At 37.8% G+C, this 22,089-nt stretch overlaps 1 protein-coding gene across 1 annotated transcript in view; it reads right to left on the minus strand.

Annotated features, from left to right (window-relative positions):
- Positions 1 to 22,089, minus strand: part of COPG2 (coat protein complex I subunit gamma 2) — a 134,132-nt gene that overhangs the window by 107,169 nt on the left and 4,874 nt on the right. The window contains exon 5 of the mRNA XM_087430765.1: positions 10,582 to 10,661. Within this exon, the coding sequence (XP_087286891.1) occupies positions 10,582 to 10,661 (80 nt within the window). The remainder of the gene's footprint in view (positions 1 to 10,581; positions 10,662 to 22,089) is intronic.

A 22,089-nucleotide genomic window follows, 5' to 3' on the forward strand; every position in this document is an offset into this window, starting at 1 on the left:
AATAATATTTATTCTGAAATCAATATTATCTGATATTAATATGAAGACTATGGCTTCCTTTTAATTAAAGTTAGCCTGGTATATCTTTTTTCATCCTTTTACTTTCAACCTATTTGTGTCTTTATATTTAAAGTATGTTTTTTGTGAGCAGCATATAGTTGGATCTGGATTTTTTAAAAATCCAATCTGGCAATCTTTGCCTTTTAAAATCAAGATGTTTAGAATATTTACCTTTAATGGTGATTATTGATATGGCTAGGTTTGAGTTTTTCATCCTGCTACTTTTCTTCTATTATCTCATCTGTTTTTTATTCCCTTTTCTTTTTCCTCCTTTTTGATTGGGTATTTTTTTATGAAGCCAGCCCTGGTTATCTAGTGGTTAAGATTTAGTGCTCTCACTGCTACAGCCCGGGTTCATTTCCCAGCCAGGGAACCACACCACCCATCTGTTGGCTGTCATACTGTGGCAGCTGTATGTTGCCGTGATGCTGAAAGCTATGCCACTGGGATTTCAAATACCAGCAGGGTCACCCATGGTGGACAGGTTTCAGCAGAGCTCCTAGACTAAGACTAAGAAGAAGGACCTGGCTACTCACTTCTGAAAAAAAAGGCCACAAAAACCCCATTAATAGCAGCAGAGCACTGTCTAATATAGCCCTGGAAGGTGAGAGGATGGCTCAAAAAAGACCAGGCAGGGTTCAGCTCTGCTGTACACAGGGTGACCAGGAGTAGTAACTGACTTAATGGCACTAACAACAAATTTTTTATGTTTCTGATTATCTCCTTTGTTGGCTTATTAGCTATATCTCTGTATTGTTATTTCACTAGTTGCTTTAGAGTTATAATGTACATTTTTAACTTATCACAGACTGTCTTCAAGTGATATGATAAACTTCATAACACAGAGTAAGGACTTTATAGTAGTACAGTTCCATTTCCCCTCTGGGCCTTTACCCTATTGTTGTCGTACCCTTTACTTTTACATGTGTTATAAATCCCATACTATATTATGATTTTTGTTTAAACAGTCAATTGTTTTAAAGAGATTTAAATAAAAAATGTCTTCTATATCTACCTGTGCTGTTAGCATTTCCAGTGGTTATCATTTCTCTGTATAGATCCATATTGTCATCCAGTATCACTTTCCTCCTGCCTAAAAAACTTCCTTTTACATTCACCTGTGAATCTGCTAGAGATTAATTCTTTCAGCTTTTGTATGTCTGAAATTGCTTTTATTCCACCTGTTTTTGAAAGCTATTTCACTGGGCATAGACTTCTGGGTTGACAGCTGTGTTTTTTGTTTTCTTTCAGTATTATAAAGATGTTGTAGTGGTTGCCCTGGGGATCATTCTAGTATCATTTCCCTTCAGCCTGAAACACTTCATTTCATATTTCCTTTAGAGTAAGTCTTAGTTTACCTTCATCTGAGGAAGTCTTTATTTCACTTTCACTCCTGAGAGGTATTTTTAGTGGATATAGAATATTGGGTTGTTAGTTCCTTTTGTTTCAGCACGTTAAAGATGGTGTTCCATTGTCTTCCAACATCCACGTTTTCTGATGAGAAATCCACGGTATGTTAAGTTGAAGTTTCTCTATATGTAATGTGTCATTTTTCTCTGTTTTAAAGTTTTCCTTTATCTTTCGTTTTCAGCAGTTCTGTTATATATCTGAGTGTGGATTCCTTTGAGTTTATCTTGTACACATTTCCCTGAGCTTCTTGAATCTGTTATGTCTTTCCCAAAATTCGGAAGTTTTCAGCCATTATTTCTTCAAATTTTTTTTTTTGCACCAATCCCTTTATCCTCTTCTTCAGGGACTCCAATGACATGAATGTTAGACCCTGTGATATAGTCCCACAGGTCAGTGGGGCTGTTTATTTTTGTTTTCAATCTTTTCTCTCTTTATTCTCAGTTGGGATTATTTCTATTGAAATTATCTTCAAGTTCACTGACCCTTTCCTCTGACATCTCCATTCTGCTATTGAGACTAGCGAATGAGTTTTTTATTTTTCATGTTGTACTCCGTCATTTCTAAATTTTTCAATTGGTTCTTTTTTTACATAAGTCTCTGCTGAAAATTTGTATTTTTTCTACTCATTTCAAGAGTGTTCACCTTTATGGAGCATGGTTACATTAGCTGCTTTAAAGTCTTTAATAATCCCAACCATCTAGGTAATGTAGGGGTTGGCATCTATTGATTATCTTTTGCCTTGAGAATTGGTCAGACTTTCCTGGTTGACTAATGTTGGATTGTATCTGGACATTTTGAATATTATGTCATGAGATTCTGGGTCCTGTTAAGTCTCTGAGGAATACTGACATTTTGTTTTAGCAAGCAATCCCTGCAGTTAGTTTCAGATCGCAAGATCTGCCTGGCCTTTTGTGCATGTCATTTCTCCCACACTCTCTGGCTCTCAAGAACCTCTTTTCCCATTTCTTCTAGCCAGATATATGGGATTCTCTCAAGAGTTTTAGCTCCTCGTGCTACTACACAACTCTGTGGAAGTGAGTTCTCAGGACAAAGAGATAAGAGGTGACAGAAAAAAAAAATAATAATGTGGATTTCCCCCCACTCTTCACACAACAAAGGCCCCTTTTCTCAGGGACAGGTTTTATCTCAGGGGTTTAGGTGTCTGAAACAGTGCTGTCACACCACAGTAATGTTGTTCCACAACTGGGGCTGGCCTCAAGGCAGGATCAGCAACCACAAAAACAAACAACAAGCTCTTCAGCTTGCAGGGGCCTTTTTTTTATCCTGTGCTCAGGCCAGAGAGATGGACTTCTCTCCGAGTCTTTGTTGACCTCACCCACTATACAGTTCCAGCCCACCCTTGGGTCAAATCCAGGGTATAGAGAAGAAAAATAACCATGAAACTCACTGTTACCACATTGATTATTTATTAATTACTGCTTTTTCTCACCAAATTCACCTGATATATTTCACTTTTCAGAGTCCTCAGGTAGCTGCTTTCTGTACTTTTGTCCAGAGGCTTTGTTGTCACCATTGGGAGAGATGGCCTGCAGTGGCTTCATACCACCTTGGCTAGAAGTCTCCCAGCTTTCCCTTTTATTCATTGTCACTCTTTTCATTAGGCTTTGGAGAAGGAAATTTTATGATTTGGCATCATTTTCATCATGTTTCCTCAAAAGTCTTCCACAATTTCATTTTAAAAAAGAATAAGTATTAATCCAAACAAATCACGGCAGTCTGCTTGTCAACTGAGCAGGAGAGAGGGAAGCAAAGCAGGATACAGAAAAGTTTCTCAACATCCATTAAACTCACTGTAATGATTAACTTTCCTGGGCTAAAGGATGCCCAGAGAGCTGGTAAAACATTATTTCTGGGTGTATCCATGAGAGTATTTCCAGAAGAGATTAGCATTTGAATCCATAGGCTGAGTAAAAAAAAATTGCCCTCACCAATGGGGATGGGCATCATCCAATCCATTGAGAGCCTGAACAGCACAAAAAGGCAGAGGAAGGGAGACTCTGCTCTCTGCTTGAGCTGGGACATCCATCTTTTCCTGCCCTTGGACATCAGTGCTCCTGGTTCTCAGCCCTTCGGGTTTGGAGAAAACTACACCACTGGCTTTCCTGGACCTCCAGCTTGCAGAACAGCAGATGGTGGGACTTAGCCTCCATAACTGCGTGAGCCAATCCTTCATAGTAAATCTCTTTCTGTATATCTATATACATCCTATTAGTTCTGTTCTCTGGAGAAACCTAATACACCTACATTTCTCCACTTCTTCCTATGTGCGAGTGCTTTCTTGAGACGGAGAAACATAAATAAGCCCTATAGTTACAGTCCCTTTGACTGAAGGAGAAAGTGGATTATCCTTTGTTTAATTCATGCAACGAACTTTTAATGCATGTCTAATACACACAAAGCACTTTTCCAGTAATTAATGATACAAAGTTATATGAAATATGGTTCTTGTTCTCAAGGAACTAACAGTACAGAGGGTAGAAAAACATGTAAACAAATAATTACAGTACAATGTATTAAATACTAGAATAGAGGTAAAAACAAACTGTTATAAGAACAGAGGAGACAATGAGTAACCTGTCAAGATAGGGAAATCAATATGTATAATGATGTTTCAGCTATGCGGAAAAGGAAACAGGATAATCGCAAGCACAAGGAGACAAATGGACAAAGATACAGGGTATCAAATAGCATGAGGAGTTTGGGAAATGGCCACAGCATTAATATAGACCCCCAGGGAATGCCAATATTTAGGTGACAGGCAGAAGAACAGCAGCCACTTCTGTGGAAGAATAAAATGGAGTAATCAGAGATGGGAGGAAATTCAGGACTACAGTTCTCCAAGCCAAACATGGTAGAACTTCAGGGAGTGTTTAACCACGTTAAAACTGAGAGAGGTCAGGTAAAATCTGGGCTGAAAACTGGCTTTTGGATTTTGCAATTAGGTGGTCACTGAGATCTTTGAGAGAAGTTTCACCACAGTGGTGGTGAAGTCAGATTATGTTAGTATCTCATTTTCTTTCTTGTTCTAAACCACGTCCTGGTAGTAAAACCTCAGATGTAATATTCAAGCCAGCAGCATCATTCAAGCAGAAAAGCTGTTTCAGGCTTGACTGTTTTTTACCAAGTAAGTGGATGGACTTAGCTTCTTAGTTCCCCCAGGAACCTCAAAGTATTGTCCTCCTGCTACCCAAATCCTCACATTATCCCCACAATTGATTTCAAAGCTGCCTGCTAGATAACAGTTTCTACAACCCATTTATTTCTTCCGAAATCATGGTCTATGAACTGCTCATTTGATTTTCTGAGAGTAGGGATGTAACTTATCACACACTATACTCCCCACCCCAATGCTCCTCCCTCATGTGAGTGATGGATCATTCCTTAGGACTCAATTCCACAATTCTAAGCAATCTTCAGATGCAGACTTTCACTGAGTGAGTCTCATCAGACAGGGGTAGAAGAGTATGACCAGATTGTCAATAGACGACTATCTGTAAGCCATTAACTAAATCTCTTCATGTTGTTTTTTAAAACTGAGTTGTAATGTACATAGAATAAAAACGCACAGCTTATGTGTTCAGTTAGACAAGTTTTGCCAGTTGTGATCACCCATGTAATCTCCACCCAAAATAAAATACAGAACATTTCCATCACCTCAGAAAGTTCCCTCATGCCTACTTTCCTCCAACCTACCAGACGTCTGGTTTCTATCACTACCGTTGAGTTTGGGCTGGTCTCAAGAACTTATAGAAATAAAATCATCCAGCATGTATTCTTTTGTGTCTGTTTTCTTTTGTTCCAACATAACTTTTTAGAAATGTTGTTGCTTGAACCAGCAATTTGTTCCATTTTATTGTTGAGTAGTAGTCCACTGTATTAATATGCCACAATTTGTTTATCCGTTCTCCTGCTGATGAACGTTTGGGTTGTTTCCAGTTTAGGGCTATCACAAATCAAGCTGCTATGAAATTCTTGTACAGTCTTTTTTGTGGTCATATATTTTCATTTTTCTTGGGTAAATACCTAGCAATGGAATTACTCATCTCAGGGCAGGTATATGTTTAACTTTATAAAAAATTGTCACACTTTTTGTAAGGTGGTTGTACCATTCTACATTCCCACTTACAATGTATGAGAGTTTCAACTACTCTGTATACTTGGTAACGGAGCAGGCTTTTTGATTTTGGTTCCGCCAGGCTTTGTTATTTTAACCATTCTAGTGGGTATGGAATGATATCTCATCAAGGTTTTAATTTGTATTTCCCTGATGATTAATAATATTGAGAACATTTCCATGTGCTTATTGGCAAGTCGTATATATTCTTTTATATATAGTGTCTGCCTTCAGCTTCAACATCCATGGTTTCTTACCAAGCTAACACAACTGTGTACGTATCTATTCCTGCTGTAACAAAGGATCACAATTAGTAGCTTAAAACCACAAAAATTTATTATTTTACAGTTCTGTGAGTTAGAAGTCCAAGATAGGTCTCACTAAGCTAAAATCATTGCATCAGCAGGGCTACATCCATCTCATAGGCAAAATATATTCACCCCTCCCAAGATCCCTTAAATCTCAACACATTACAGCATCAACTCAAAGTCCAAAATCTCATCTAAATCTCACCCCACTCAAAAGTCCTAATCTTCTCATCAAAATCATCTAAATTAGGTATGGGTGAGGGCCGGCCCCGTGGCTTGGCGGTTAAGTGCGTGCTCTCCGCTGCCGGCGGCCCAGGTTCGGATCCCGGGTGCGCGCCGAGGCACCGCTCCTCCAGCCATGCTGGGGCCGCATCCCACATGCAGCAGCTGGAGGGATGTGCAGCTATGACAGACAACTGTGTACTGGGGCTTTGGGGGAAAAATAAATAAATAAAATCTTTAAATTAGGTATGGGTGAGACTCTGGGTGTAACCTATCCTGAGGCAAAATTCCTCTCCACCTGTGGACCTGTGAAACTAGAAAACAAGTTCTCTGCCGGCAAAATACAAGGGTGGGACTGCTATAGGATAAGTTACAGACATTCCTCTTCAAAAAGAGAGAAAACGGAAGGAAGAGGAGTCACTGGTCCCAAGCAGTTTTGAAATCCATCCAGGCAAACTGGAAAAGGTTTCAAGTCCTGGGCAGCATTCTCTATAGTTCTCAGCTCCACCCTATGGACCTGCACCTCAGCCCTGGGAACCACCCTTCCTTTTTATAAACGGCAGCGTGTGTTTAAAGCTGAGTAGTCTTATCAGCCTGTTTCCTGCCTGTAGAATTTTGGGGCTCTGATAGCCTTCTTTCACTTCATCCTCTCTCTGACCCTTTCAGTCCAAGCTGGCAGTGTTTCTGCTGGTATACGATTCTCAAGAGCCTTCTGGGACTCCCATATAGGTACAGAGACTCACTGCATTAGACAAGAGGCTCCTCCACAGATCTTGCCTAGATAATCCCATCTCTATTTTGGGCTTCTGATTAGACGCTGAAGGAAACTATGAGTCACACCCTTGATCTCTTCAGAGTGTTCTGTGTGAGCGAATACTCTGACCGTTTAATCTCTCTGAGGTTTTAGCAAAAGGCTCTCGAGTAACTCCTGTGACTTGTTCTCTAGAGCATGCTTTCCTACTGAATCTCTTGATTTTAGCATCCTTTGCCATTTAGTAGGCTGAGAATTTCCAAAATCAAGAACTCCTGTTGGGGGGGGGTGTTGAGGGTATAATTGGCATAGAAGATATTAGTTTCAGGCGTACAACATAATAATTCTATATTTGTAAAGAATTCCTGGTTCTTGTTTAACAGGTCTCTCTTCAATTTATTTCTCTACTCTCAACTTTTACTGCAAGTGGCAAAAAGAAACCAGGCCGAACCTCAACACTCTGCTTGGAAATCTCAGTTAAATATCCAAGTTCACTGCTTACAAGTTCTGCTTTCCACACAGCTGCAGGACACAATTCCACTGAGCTTTCTGCACTATATAACGAAGATTCCCTTTCCTCCAGTTTGTAACATCTTCCTCATTTTCTTCTGAGCCCTCACCAGCAGTGCCTTTAATGTCCATATTTCCACCAACAGTCTGTTTATGATTTGAATATTCTCCAAGGTAATAAATATTTCCTCTTTCCTGCTGCTCCTCACTTCCTTCTGAGTCTAGCAGAGTCATTAACATCCACATTTCTACTAACAATCTGTTCAAGGCAATGTAGGCTTTTTCTATCATGATCCTCAAAATTCTTCCAGCATTTGCTCACTGCCCAATTCCAAAGCCACTTCCACGTTTTTTGTTTTGTTTTGTGAGGAAGATCAGCCCTGAACTAACATCTGATGCCAATCCTCCTCTTTTTTTTTTCCCACTGAGGAAGATTGGCCCTGAGCTAACGTCCATGCCCATCTTCCTCCACTTTATATGGGACACTGCCACAGCATGGCTTGACAAGCAGTGCGTCAGGTGTGCGCCCGGGGTTCGAACCTGCCAACCCCGGGCTGCTGCAGCAAAGAGCGTGGACTTAACCACTCGTGCCACCGGGCGGCCCCAGCCACTTCCACATTTTTAGGTGTTTGTTATAGCAGTACCCCACCTCCAGATACCAAAATCTCTATTAGTTTTCTTTTTTTTTTTTTCCAGCTTTGAGATATAATTGACATATAACATTGTGTAAGCTTAAGGTGTATAACATATTGATTTGATACACTTAATATACTGCAAAATCTATTCATTTTCTATTGCTGCTATAACAACCACAAACTTAGAAGACAACATTCATTTCTTTATCTTACAGTTCTGTAAGTTAGAAGTCCAACACAGATCTCACTGGACTAAAATCAAGGTGTCACCCGGGCTGCATTCCTTTCTGGAGTCTGTAGGGATAAATCCATTTCCTTGCCTTTTCTAACTTCTAGAGGCCACCCATATTCCTTGGCTCAAGGCCTCCTGCCTCCATCTCCAAATCCAGCAACATTGCATCTCTCTGACCCTGCTTCCATCACCACATCTCTTTACTGACAATTTTCTTCTGCCTCCCTCTTCCACTTTTAAGGATCCTTAGCCTTATATTGGGCCCACCTGGTTAATCCAGGCTACTCTCCCTATCTGCTGATTAGCAACTTTAATTCCCTTTGCTGTGTAATGTAACATATTCACAGAGCCTGGGAATTAGGACAGAGATAGCTTTGGGGGCCATTATTCTGCCTCCTACATCTACTAATGACTTAAAATGAACTCGAAGCAAACTATAATTCAAGGTGGCCTAACAGGACTCGAGGGAAGTATTAACAGCTAAACAAACAAAAAACCCTCAATCAGTAGTTAACTAATCTATTTTTAATTTTTCCAATATTTAGAGAATCTAGCAATCTAAGTGAAGACTTGCTGTTTCTTACTTGTGGCACACACTGCTAGCTGACTAATCCAATACCCATTTTCAACCCCTTCTCTCTAGCCTGCCCCTTGGGCTGTAAAAGCTATACTTTCCTGGCCTCCTAAGGATAGTCATATAACACAGCTGTGCCAAATGAAATCTAAAAATTACCGTGGGAAAAGCTATTGCGTAGCTGATAAAAGAGGCAGATGGAAGCGGTATTGGCCCCCTTCCCAGTACTCCCCCACCTTGAATGGTGCATTGCCAGTAATTCAGGCATCTACTTTGCAATAATGTGAGAATGTCCCAAAGAATTCAAGAGACACCAGCCCTGGCCCTGACACTGTTGAACTACTGAACTAACATCAGCTACTCTGTGCCTGTTTTGTTTCAGTCACTATTTACAACTGGCTCTCTGTTATTTTCAGCTGAAAGTTTTACTAATTGAAACTACATTCAACACAACTGCTGGCTAAACATAAGCACCCTCCTCCAAAATTTATTTTTTCATAAAAAAACCAGATTCACTTAAATGAGCTGTAATTAATAATTAAGAGGCAACTATCTTTTAAATAACATTTGTTTTATATTTTAGCAAAAGGCAAAATTCCACCCGAAGAGAAACAAAACTATGTGTTATATATTTTAGAACTCTAAATTAATTATACATACTCTTTCTAGGACACTTGGAAATTATCAAAAGTTTAAAGAAAATAAATAGCCACAATCCCAAACACCCAGCGATAACCTACTAGTAATATATCAGTGTATTTCCATCCATATATTTTTATATACATACATAAAACATTTTTAAAAGTGAAACTATATGGAATACATAGACTTGAATCCAACTCTCATTCAGCACTTTATTGAGCACTTTTTCCATATCATTAAAGATGTGTCAGCAATATTTTCAAAAAGTTAAATATTTCATAATATGATTATAACATGGCTAATTAAATAATTTTTAACAATGGCAGACATTTAAGTTGTTTTATCCTTTTTGGTAGTGTAAACAGTGTTGCAACAAATATTGCATCTAAGTCTTTCTGTGCTATCCTGATTATTTTCTGAGGATTGTTCCATAGATGTGGTATTACTGGGTCAAAGGGATAAACCCTTTCAAACATTCAACAAATGCTGCCAAACTGCTCTCTAGAAAAACTCAATCACTTTATTATTCTGCCTCCTGTATACAGGAATATCAGTCTCCCCTACAAGTCTCCCTTACAAGTACTTACTGCCTATTTTTCTTTTTTGCCAATTTGATGGGTAAAAATACTGTAACTCATTCTTGAATTTTTAATTTACATTTTTTGGTTACTAGTGAGAATAACTATTTAAAGATATTTAGATCCTTTATCTTGGTTATTTTATGCATTATCACTTGGAACTTTTTTGAAGTATAAAGGTTCTTTATATATTACAGACACTAGCCTTTTGATGTAATTATAAATATTTTATTTCAGTGTAGCATTTACTTTTTAGTTTTGTTTATATATTTTTAAGAACATTTAAAAATGTAATCTAATTTATTAGCTTTATCCTTTCTGACTTCTTTCTTTGCTTTATCAGATAAGGATGGTTTTCACATGATGACAACCACATTTTAGAAAAGAATGCTTTAAGATAATATATTCTTTCAAATTCATATTGGCCTTCTTACAGTCAAAAAAATAAAATTAATAGAAAAAGAACAACAAATATTCCACAAAATATACAAGTATCCCATCCTCTGTTTTGACTATTCACATACCTGCTTGTGACAATTATCACATCCTCAGAGATGGTAGCCATTTCTTTGATGGTAAGGTAGCACATCCTTCTCAATGTTTGCTGAAAAATTATTTATAAAAGGCAACAGGTTATTCATAAGGAAATGGTGTTTTAAACTATTTGAAGTAAGGACCCCAAATAGATATATTTAGAAAGTTATTCCTAAAAAGAGTCTCATCTACCCCAAAAATCCTTTTAAATATATCTGAATGAAAAAACATTCAGAATACTACTATTTCCTAAACACAAGTAACTGATACACTGACACAATGGAAAACATCTAGATGAAAACTCAAAAATTCAGTTAATTACATGGGTCTTTACACAGAGAAATCCAAACCTGGACTCTGACAGTGTGAGTCCAAAGACATAGGTTTTTCAAAGTGTTAAAGGCTGGTCTGAAAAATGTACTTTTAAAATTCTTTAAACACATATATGGAGAGACGTGCAGACTCGGTGTTTTCCTTAGTTCAGCGTATACAGACACTTTTCTTTAACGTATTTGTGGTTGTACAACCAACTTCCATTTTCAATTATCAAAGATTTATAGATCCAAAATAATATCAAGCTAACAATAATAAAGTTTCATCCATCCTTCCTCCTCACTTGGATCTCTGATTTACTCATAGACTATGAGCATTGGTTCCTCTAGCCTGTCTAGCCTCACCCCCTACTAAGTAACTTCAAATTTCTTATAAGTAGTGAAACTCAAATATATCAGACGCAGCTCCATCCAGAGTACAAGCTGTAGAAAGAATCCAGTGGAGACTACTGAGCCCAGTAAGGAAAGAGAAGGGAGTGAGGATTATCAGGGTCATTAAACACAGAAAACATCACCCCCAGAAAGAGAAAGCCAGTATGGGGCAGAAGACACTCAATACAAAGCTACTATGAGAAGAAAACAGAAAATAAGAATCAAAAGTTCAGAGCTGAAGAAAATTTGCCCCTCACAAATAAAAATCTACCATGAAGCAGAATAAAACTGGAGATACAAAAAATTTAGCTACAACACAAAAAATGGGGGCTCAACATTGTTAGTCATCAGGGAAATACAAATTAAGACCACATTTCAGATACCACCTCACACACACTAAAATGGCTAAAATTAAAGAGTGACAATACAAAGTGTTGGCAAAGATGTGCTTGTAACCACTAAAACATACTGCCTAAACAAATACACAAAGATGTTGAATAAAATAGGAACAAAAAATCTAACTATGTAGCCAAGGGCAAAATGAAGGGAAATTCATAAGTGCCAAAAATAGAAAAACAAACAACTCATAGCCATGGAAGTAAAAGCCCAGGGTCTTATAAAGTATCTAAAGTCCAGGAAGGACGGGATTCTAAAAGCTATATTCTTCAAGGGAAAATTATTCTAGATAACTCAGAAACATAGCAAGGAATGAAGAATTAAAAAAAAAGTGATAAACAGTAACAAGACAGTTGGTATTGGTGAAAGAAGAAACAAATATACCAATGGAATGGAACAGACAACCCAGAAATACACCCCCATAAATAAAGTCAACTGATCCTTGACAAAGGAGCAAAGGCCAGACAATGGAGCAAAGATAGTCTTTTCACTGAATGGTGCGAGAACAAAAGGACATCCACATGCAAAAAAAAAACGAATCTAGACACAAAAATGGACTCAAAGAGGATCACAGACCTAAATGTAAAATGCAAAACTATAAAACTCCTAGAAGAAAACAAGGGAGAAAACCTAGATGACCTTAGGTATGGCAATGACTTTTTAGATGCAACACCAAAGGCATGATCATAAAAGGAATAATGGATAAGCTAGCCTTTATTAAAATTAAAAACTTCTGCCCTGCAAAAGACCATGTCAAGAGGATGAGAAGACAAGCCACAGACTGGGAGAAAATATTTGCAGAACATATATCTGAGAAAAGACTTTACCGAAAATATTAAAAAATCTCTTAAAAGTCAAAAATAAGAAAAACAACCTGATTAAAAAATAGGCCAAACATCTTAAGAGACACTTCACTTAAGAAGATAAACAGATGACAAATAAGTATATGAAAAGATGCTCCACATCATAATGTCATCAAGGAAAAGAAAATTAAAATAATGAGATACCACTACACTCCTAATAGAATGGCAAAATCTGGAACTGACAACACCAAATGCTGTTGAGGATGTGGAACAACAGGAACTCTCATTCACTGTTGGTGGGAATAAAAATGGTACAGCCACTTCAGAAGGTGGTTTGGTAGTTTCTTAGAAAACTAAACATACTCTTACCATTTGATCCAGCAATCATGCTCCTGGCATCAGTTTTTCACCTTTGAGACCTGCTTTTAAGCTTTTTTAAGCTTTAATCTAAGGCTGACATACTCCCATTACTGAGTGATACCTGTCTGAGAACTATACCAGACGACAAGGCCTTTCCACTTTCACTGGTGGGAATACAAACTATTCTCAGCCCTTGTTCTGGTGATTCTTTTTTTGGCCTTGAGTAGGTTTCCTTTACATACGCACAGATCAGTTCCTATCCAAAGATTCAGGGGAGCCCCTCAGCAGATTGCTGGAACTATCTCCTTCCTTTCTTCACTCCCTCCCTCCCTCTCCTCACCTCCTTCCTCTCTAGTACTCTGACCTAGAAATTCCCGGCTTTCTTGGTTTCCCCAAACCCAATCTGTTTTCTCAACTCAGAGAGATAGCTAGGCTCCTTTTCAGTACGCCCTCCCTGACATAAGGCCTGCAATCTGCCTCTCGGCAATGAGCTGGTACAATCCTACAGCTCACCTTGTTCTTCTTTTTCTTCAGATCACAGTCCTGGAATGCCTGTTAATCTGAAAACTATTGTGTAATATATTTTGTTTGATTTTCTAGGTATTTACGGTAGCAGGGTAAATCTAGCCCCTTTATTCCATTACAGCTGGAAACAGAACAGAAATGTGTTCTTAATATCAAAACACAGGGTGAATTATCTAGTTACTCTTTTATTATTAAATTCCAACACTAATCCATTGTATTTAGAGAACAGTCAATATGATTTCATTCTTTTGAAATTTGTAGCGTCTTGCTTTATGGCTCAGTATATAGTCAATTTTTGTAAATGTTCTTCATTTACATTTAATGTAGATAATGATATATTTGGGTCTATATATACCATCTTATTATATGATTTATATTTGTCCTGCTTCTTGGTCTATGTTTCTCTTTTTTCCCTCTTCTGGCTTGATTTTTTAGCATTTTATTTTTCTGTACAATTAGTTTGGAAGAGAAAAAAATTAAGAGAAAAATCATTGAAACAAAAATCTGGTTCTGTGAAGAGATCAATAAAGTTTATAAATCTCTGGACAAAATTCCCAGGAATAAAAGAGAGAAGATACAATTACCAATATCAAAACGAAAGAAGAGACATGACTATAGAACCTACTAACACTAAAAGAATAGGAGAACATTATGAACAGTTTTATGCCAACAGAGTTCAACAATTTAGATGAAACAAACAAATTCCTTGAAAGACATAAACTTCTAGAGCCCACTCAAGAAGACAAATAATCTGAATAGCATCCTATCTATTTCTTTTTAATGGAGTTAATTATCAAAAATCTCCCCACAAAGAAAATGGCTTGGGCCGGCCCCATGGCTTAGCGGTTAAGTGCGTGCGCTCCGCTACTGGCAGCCCGGGTTCGGATCCAGGCGCGCACCGACGCACCGCTTCTCCGGCCATGCTGAGGCTGCGTCCCACATACAGCAACTAGAAGGGTGTGCAACTATGACATACAACTATCCACTGGGGCTTTGGGGGGGAAAAAAGGAGGAGGATTGGCAATAGATGTTAGCTCATAGCCTGTCTTCCTCAGCAAAAAGAGAAGGATTAGCACGGATGTTAGCTCAGGGCTGATCTTCCTCACACACACACACACAAAAATGGCTTCAATAGTGAACCCCATCAAATGTTTCAGGAAAAATTAATAATGATTCTACAAAAGCTCTCCCAGAAAGCAGAAGGGGAAGAAACACTTCCCAATTCATTTTATGAGGCTGGCATTATCCAAATACAAAACCCAGACAAAAACATTATAAGAAAAAACTACAGACCAATATATTTCATGACCACAGACTCAAAAATCCTTAAAAATTTTATCAAACAGAAACCAAAGATTTTATATTTTCTAAGAAAATAAATACATGCATCTTACCATATTAATATACTAAAAAAAAATATGATAATCCAATGGATATTTTAAAAAACGTTTGACAAAATTCAATACTCATTCATGAAAAAAAATCTGTCAGCAAACTCGGGATAGAAAGGAACTTCCTCAACCTGATAAAGGTACCTATGAAAAATGCAGAGCTAACATCATACTTAATGGTAAAAGACTAAATACCTTCTCTTAAGATCAGGAACAAAGCAAGGATGTCCCCTACCATCACTTCTATTCACACTGTATAATAGTGCAAGAAGACAATAAAGATAAACAAATAAAAGGCATACAGCTTAAAAAGGAAAAAGTAAATCCTAAGGAATCTCCCAAAATACTCCTCGAACTAATAAATGAATTTAACAAGACCACAGGAAACAAGTCAATACACAAAAATCAATTTAATTTCTATAGACTACCTACAAACAATACAAATTGAATACAGTTAGTCCCCCCATCTGCGGTTTCACTTTCCACAGTTTCAGCTACTTGCAGTCAACTAAGGTCTGGGAGAAGATGATCCTCCTTCTGACATATCATCAGAAGGTCAACAGTAGCTGAACGCTAAGTCACAATGTCTACATTATTCAACTCACTTCATCTCATCACGTAGCCATTTTATTATCTTACATCATCACAAGAAGAAGGGTCAGTTAGTACAGTAAAATAAGATATTCTGAGATAGACCACATTCACATAACTTTTATTACAGTATATTATTATTATTGTTCTATTTTATTATTAGTTGTTGTTAATCTCTTACTGTGCCTAATTTATAAATTAAACTTTATCAAAGGCATGGTTGTATAGGAAAATACATAGTATATATAGGGTTTGGTACTATCCACGGTTTCAGGCATCCACTGGGGGTCTTAGAACGTATCCCTGGCGGATAAGTGGGGGACTACTGTAGTATAAAAAAATATTAACTACTTTAGGGGTACATCTCACAAAATATGTATAAGACTTGTATGCTGAAAGCTATAATACTGCTGACAGAAATTAGAGACCTGAATGAAGGGAGACATATACCATGTATATGGAGCAGAAAACTCAATAATGTCATAATGTCGATTTCCTCATATTGATCTTTAGATTCAATGCAATCCCCACTAAAGTTCCAGCAGGCATTTTTTTTTTTTATAATTTTATTTATTTATTTATTTTTCCCCCAAAGCCCCAGTAGATAGTTGTATGTCATAGTTGCACATCCTTCTAGTTGCTGTACGTGGGACACGGCCTCAGCATGGCTGGACAAGTGGCACGTCGGTGCGCGCCCGGGATCCGAACCCGGGCCGCCAGCAGCTGAGTGCGCACACTTAACCGCTAAGCCACGGGGCCGGCCAGGCATTTTTTTAATAGAAATGGACAATGTGATTCTAAAATTCACATGGAAATACAAAGAACCTAGAAGAGCCAAAACAATTTTGAAAAAGAAAAAAAATAAAATAAGATAGGAAAAGATGCTCTACCTGACTTAAAACTTACTATAAAACTATAGTAATCAAGACAGTGTGGTACTAGAATAAGAACAGACATACTGATCAATGAAACAAAACAGAATGTTCCAATGTGCCAATATAACTCAATCATCATTTCCTCCACCTCCTCCTCCTTCCCTACTGATACGCAGTTATTCCAGGGCGATTTGTTGAGAAAAGAAAGTGGGAGGAAAAGGAAGAGGTGATAGAGGGAGGAAGAGGAAAGAGATGAAAAGAAATCTAACCCTTACTTTATATCATATACAAAATTTAATTCAAAATAGATCATAAAATAATTCTAAGACATGAAAACTACAAAATGCCTAGCAAAAAGCATAGGAAAAAATCTTTGTGATCTTGGATTAGGCAAAGATTTCTACAATATACATCAAAACAAATCCATAGCAGAAAAAAAATTAATAAACAGGACTTCATCAAAATTAAAAACTTCTGCTCTTTGAAAGACTAAGAAAATGAAAAAACAAGCCACAGACTGGGAGAAAGTATTTGGGAAACATATTTGATAAAGGACTTGCATCCAGACTACATCAAGACCACTCAAAACTCAATAATAAGAAAATATACAACCAAATTATTAAAAATGGGCAAAAGATATGAAGAGATCCTTGACCATGGAAGGCAAAAAAAGCGCATGAAAAGATGTTTGAGATCATTGGTCATAAGGAAAATGCAAACTAAAACTACAAAGAGATACCACTACCCACCATTAGAGTGGCTAAAATTAAAAACAAAAAAAGACAATACAAAGTGCTGGCCGGAATGCAGAGCAACTAGAACTTTCATACAGTGATGGTGGGAATGGCACAGTCACTTTGCAAAATGGGTTGGCAGTTTTTTACAAAGTTAAACATACATACACCTATTATATGGCCCAGCAATCAACTCCTAGATATTACCCAAGAGAAATAAAAACTTATGTTGAAAAACTTGTACATGGAAGTTTATAGCAAATTTATTCATAACCACCAAAAACTGGTAACAAACCAAACATCCTTCAACTGGTGAAGACATAAACAAACTGAGGTACATCAATACAACGGAACACTACCAAGAAATAAAACAGAGTAAACTACTGATACAAACAACAGCATGGACAAATCTCAAATGCACTATGCTAAGCAGCTGAAAAGAAGACTCAAAAAGCTTCATACAGTGCAATATCAGTCTTACAACTTCCTGGAAAGGTAAAACCATAAGGAAAGAAAAGAGATTAGTGGTTGCCCGAGGCTGAGGATGGGAGGAATAGATCATACAAAGAGGCATGAGGGAACTTTCTGGAGTGATGGAAATCTAATTCTTGATTGCAGTGGTGATACTACTACTGTATGCATTTGTCAAAACTCATAAAACTATACCCTAAAAAGGGTGAATTTTACTGTCTGTAAATTATACTTAAAAAAAAAGAAAAAGAAGACAGTGGTAGGTAAATGAAAAGGCAAACCACAGACTGGGAGAAAATATTTACAAAACATCTATCTGATAAAGGTCTTATATCCGGAAAATATAAAGAACACTTACAACTCAAGAAGAAGAAGACCAACAACCTGATTTAAAAAAAAAAGTAAAAGATTTCAACAGACACATCACCAAAGAAGACATACAGATGGCAAATATAAGCGTATGTTTGTTTAATGCATTGATCACTAAGGAAATGCAAACCCAACAATGCCACTTCTAGATATGAACAAAGGAAATGAAAACATAGGTCCACACAAAGACTTGTACTTGAATGTTTTTAGCAGCTTTGTTCATAATACCCATAAACTGGAGACAACCCAAATATCCATTAACTTGTGAATGGATAAATAAATTAGACTACCTCCAATAAAAATGAACAAACTACTGATACACATAAAGTTTGGATCAATCTCAAAAGCCATAAGCTAAGCAAAGAAATAAGACATAAAAGTCATTAAAGACTATATGCCATATGATTAAATTTAAATGAAATTCTAGAAAATGCAAAACTATGTTGTCAGAAAGTAGATGGGTGGTTGCCAGGTGCTAGGGGTTGAGGGAGGAGATGGACAACTAAGGAACATGGGGACACATTCTGGGATCAACAAAAGTTTCTCTATCATGACTGTGGTAATGGTTCCATGACTCCATATGTTGGTCAAAACTCACTGAATTGTACACTTAAAATTGGTGAATTTTATTATACATAAGTTATACTCAATAAAGCTTTTTTTTTTAATACTAAGAATGTTTTAAAAATACTAAGCATTTTAAAAATACTAAAAAATTTTAAACCTATAAATCAGTAAGAGGAATATGAATAAGCAAAGAACATGAACAGACAATTCACAGAGGAGGAAATAAAATGGTCACTAAACATATGAAAAGTTTCAGTTTCAGTAGTGATCACAAAAATGCAAATTAAAACCACAAAGAGATGACATTTCACATTCTTCTGAAGGGCAAATATTTAGGTCTGATAATAAGAAATTATTATCAGGAGCCAGGTGAGGATGTAAAGCAATGTCTGTGTAAATTAGTACAACCTTTTAAAGATCAATTTGACAAGATCAAATAACTAGCATTATCTAGAAATTCCACTTGTAGGTATTTACCCCAGAAAAATTCTATGTGCAGAAGACATGTACATCAACATTATGTGTAATACCATTTGTAATACCAAAAAAGTAAAAGCAACTCATAGCTACCAATGGGCGAATGGATAAATAAATAGGAATACTGTATGTTCACACACTGGGATTCTATACAGTAGTGAAACTGAATAAAGTTGTCCATGTAGCAAGTGGGTAGATCTCAAAAATACATTACTGAAAATTGCAAAATAATATGAAAACGATATCATTTATATTATATTTTAAAACACAAAAAACACAAAGTATGGATTATGGATACAAATATATGTAATACACATATAAACATGGATAGGAGGATACCAATCTCAAGATAGTAATTACCCTCTGGTAAAGGAAGGCTGGGAGAGGGAGCTCCCCATGCTGCTGGCAAAATCACCACCTCTCCTTCTCCCCCAAAAATCACACCCTCAATTCCATATTCTGCCCAAGGGACGATCAAAATGAATCACATCAGGCTATACATGGTTACTCACCTCAGTCACTACAAAAAACCTAAAATATCCTGGACCCTACTCATCACGTGGATACTCACGGCCATGCAGCTGGGTATAGCACCTAATCTGACTCCATCTTCCATCCTTCCTCAAATCCCAAATCCCTCCATCATGTTCTCTGACACTTTCATCAGCAAAATCCCTTATATCCTTAACTCTTCTCTGAACATTCCCATCTTTTCTCTAACTGAAATCTGGCTTTCCCCTGAGGATTCCCCTGCAGCCCTCTTGGCTGTTTTCTCTCCTACCCTCATCCACCAGACCTATAAGTGGGGAAGCTGTCCAAGTTGATTCTCGTTGTCTTTTCAAAATCACTGCACTGCCTTCTTTCACTGTAACTCCTTCCTCCCTAAAAAAACTCTGGCTTTAATACTTATGCCATTAGACTGTATCACCTGCCACTATTCCTGGTTGCATATATAGACCCCAGGTTACTTTCTTTATTTTTTTAAAATATTAGTACCCTGTTCACCATCACTATCTCCAATATTATCCCAGTAATAATTATTGGTGATTTTAACATCCATACAGACAATATTTCTAAAACTCTGATCACTCCATGGAATTGACCTCTTCTTCGATGGTCCTTTCCTCCTTCCTATTGCAATCACCCACTTCCACTGTCACAGCCTGTATCAATAACAGTATCCCGTTCATAATTTCATTTCTAAGCATTTCACTGTCCAACCACCACTCCTGACTCCAACAACTCTTTCACTCCATCATGACCTCCAATCCATTGATGCTATCAACTTTTTACTGTCCCAATCGATTAGTCCCTGTTACTTGCCTCCTAACCAAACATACATTCCACAGTCAATATTTCAGTCACTCAACTTCCTTGCTCCTCCCTCTGTTTACTCACCTGGCAAAACCCCAACCCTGATTCAATCCAATCTCTTACTGTTCCATGCCTTAACCTGAAGCCTGTAGCTGGAGAAAAACATTTACTATGCTACCTGGTAATACCACTAACTTCAAGGGGCCATTCATCCTGTCCAACAATCCTACATTTCCTAGAAAACTATTTCATGCCTTCTTTTCTTAATACAACCTCTGTGCTAGAGGCTTTGAGGTTGTCCTCACTGTTTGTTCCCTGCTCTGCATCTTCTTCCCTGCTCCATGTCCACCTCTTCTTCCCAACTGCCAGCCCTCTGAGCAACAGCAACCTCGAGCCCACCACCAGGCACTTGGGCTACAAATTTATAGAGGCAGAAAGAAGCAACAGCCTTCCATAACTTTTTTAATAGTCCCTCTCTGCGGCCGCACTCCAGCAGCTTGAAATGCCTAGCTTTCTAGTCTAATTTTGCTAATAAATAATTCTATAACAATCATAGTGGTTGTGCTTCCCTGATAAAGCCCCGAATTTGGGGTACAGGGAGTCATTAGAGGGAAACGACCTTAAGAATTAGAATCTGAAACTGCTTCACTGATTTGATAAAAGGCATTAATGACCCTGTTTCCAGCGGTAAAGGAGATACTAGTAGTCCATGGCATGCAGTGGCAAAATATTTAGATTATCACCTGAGGACAAGTATAATCAAGAACCTATAGAAGACAAGTCTTTGGGTAACCCAGTAGTTGCTGCCATAGAACATTTTTGTAAAAGTGAGTTGTATAATGGGTTAGTTGCTTCTAAGTACACTGGAGAACTTGGTAAAAGAAAAGGATGAGCTCACAGTTTTAAATTCATAGCTCAAGGTCTGGGTAAGGAACTAGAAATCGTCTATAATGCCTTAATAGAAAGCCTCATGTCATGTGGACATAGGGGTGAGATTTCTGAAGAGCATATCCTGCAAGCAGCTGAATTACAAAGCAAATTCAATTCACACCCTTGTGAGGTATCTTACGTTCAAGTTAGGATTGGGAAAGAGTGGGGCCCTGAAAATTGGAATGGGGGACAGATGGGCAAATTCTGATGAAGCTGAGTACCTTGAACCCCTAAATTCCTCCAAGCCTCCTTCGCAAGTAGAAGCAGTTCTTCCTCACCTGTCTGAGGAAATTAGTCTCCTTTTACCTGAAGAACGTGTAATGGCCTCTCCTCAGACAGCTGCCTTACAAGGGACTGCTGATGTTCCTGAGGACCTACTCCCAAAACCTCTCATTATCTAGACATATAACCAGACTCAAATCCCAGAAGGTCCTGGGAGTTGGGCACAAATGTGGCCTGTGATGACACGCAATACATACCAAAAGTACTGCTACATTTGGAAAATTTATGTCAACAGAAAGCTGGGAAATATATATCCTGGAATCCCCTTCCCTGTATGGTTCTGAGCTAGAGCTGAGCAAAAGAGAAATATGTGCCAGATCTAGAAGACAGAGTAAAGCAGCAGCCATTACACACTGAAAGTCAAGGTGGTCTAAGGTAACGACAGACAGATGCAGAGGGCCTGGCAGCTTTAGTTTGTCTTCACTCTTTTTCTCCTACTCCATGTCCTCTTCCCCATTCTGCATCCAGCTCTTCTCAACTGTCAGCCCTACAGACCAACAGCAACCCCAGGCCCACCAGAAACTTGACTAAGAACTTAGAGGTGTGGTAGCTATGTCCACTGACTTTTGTACCAGTCCATTTTTGCAGTGTCACGCCAGAACTGGATATTAAAAGCTTTTATGACTGCACGGTAGATCTACGGGTGAATAGCTTTATACTACATACTTTCATTCTTTCATTTTCGTATACCCTTTAATGAACATTTATA

This window comes from Ceratotherium simum, chromosome 1, assembly GCF_057802395.1.
Source record: "Ceratotherium simum simum isolate JZ-2026a chromosome 1, ASM5780239v1, whole genome shotgun sequence".
In the NCBI taxonomy this organism is placed as follows: Eukaryota; Metazoa; Chordata; class Mammalia; order Perissodactyla; family Rhinocerotidae; genus Ceratotherium; species Ceratotherium simum.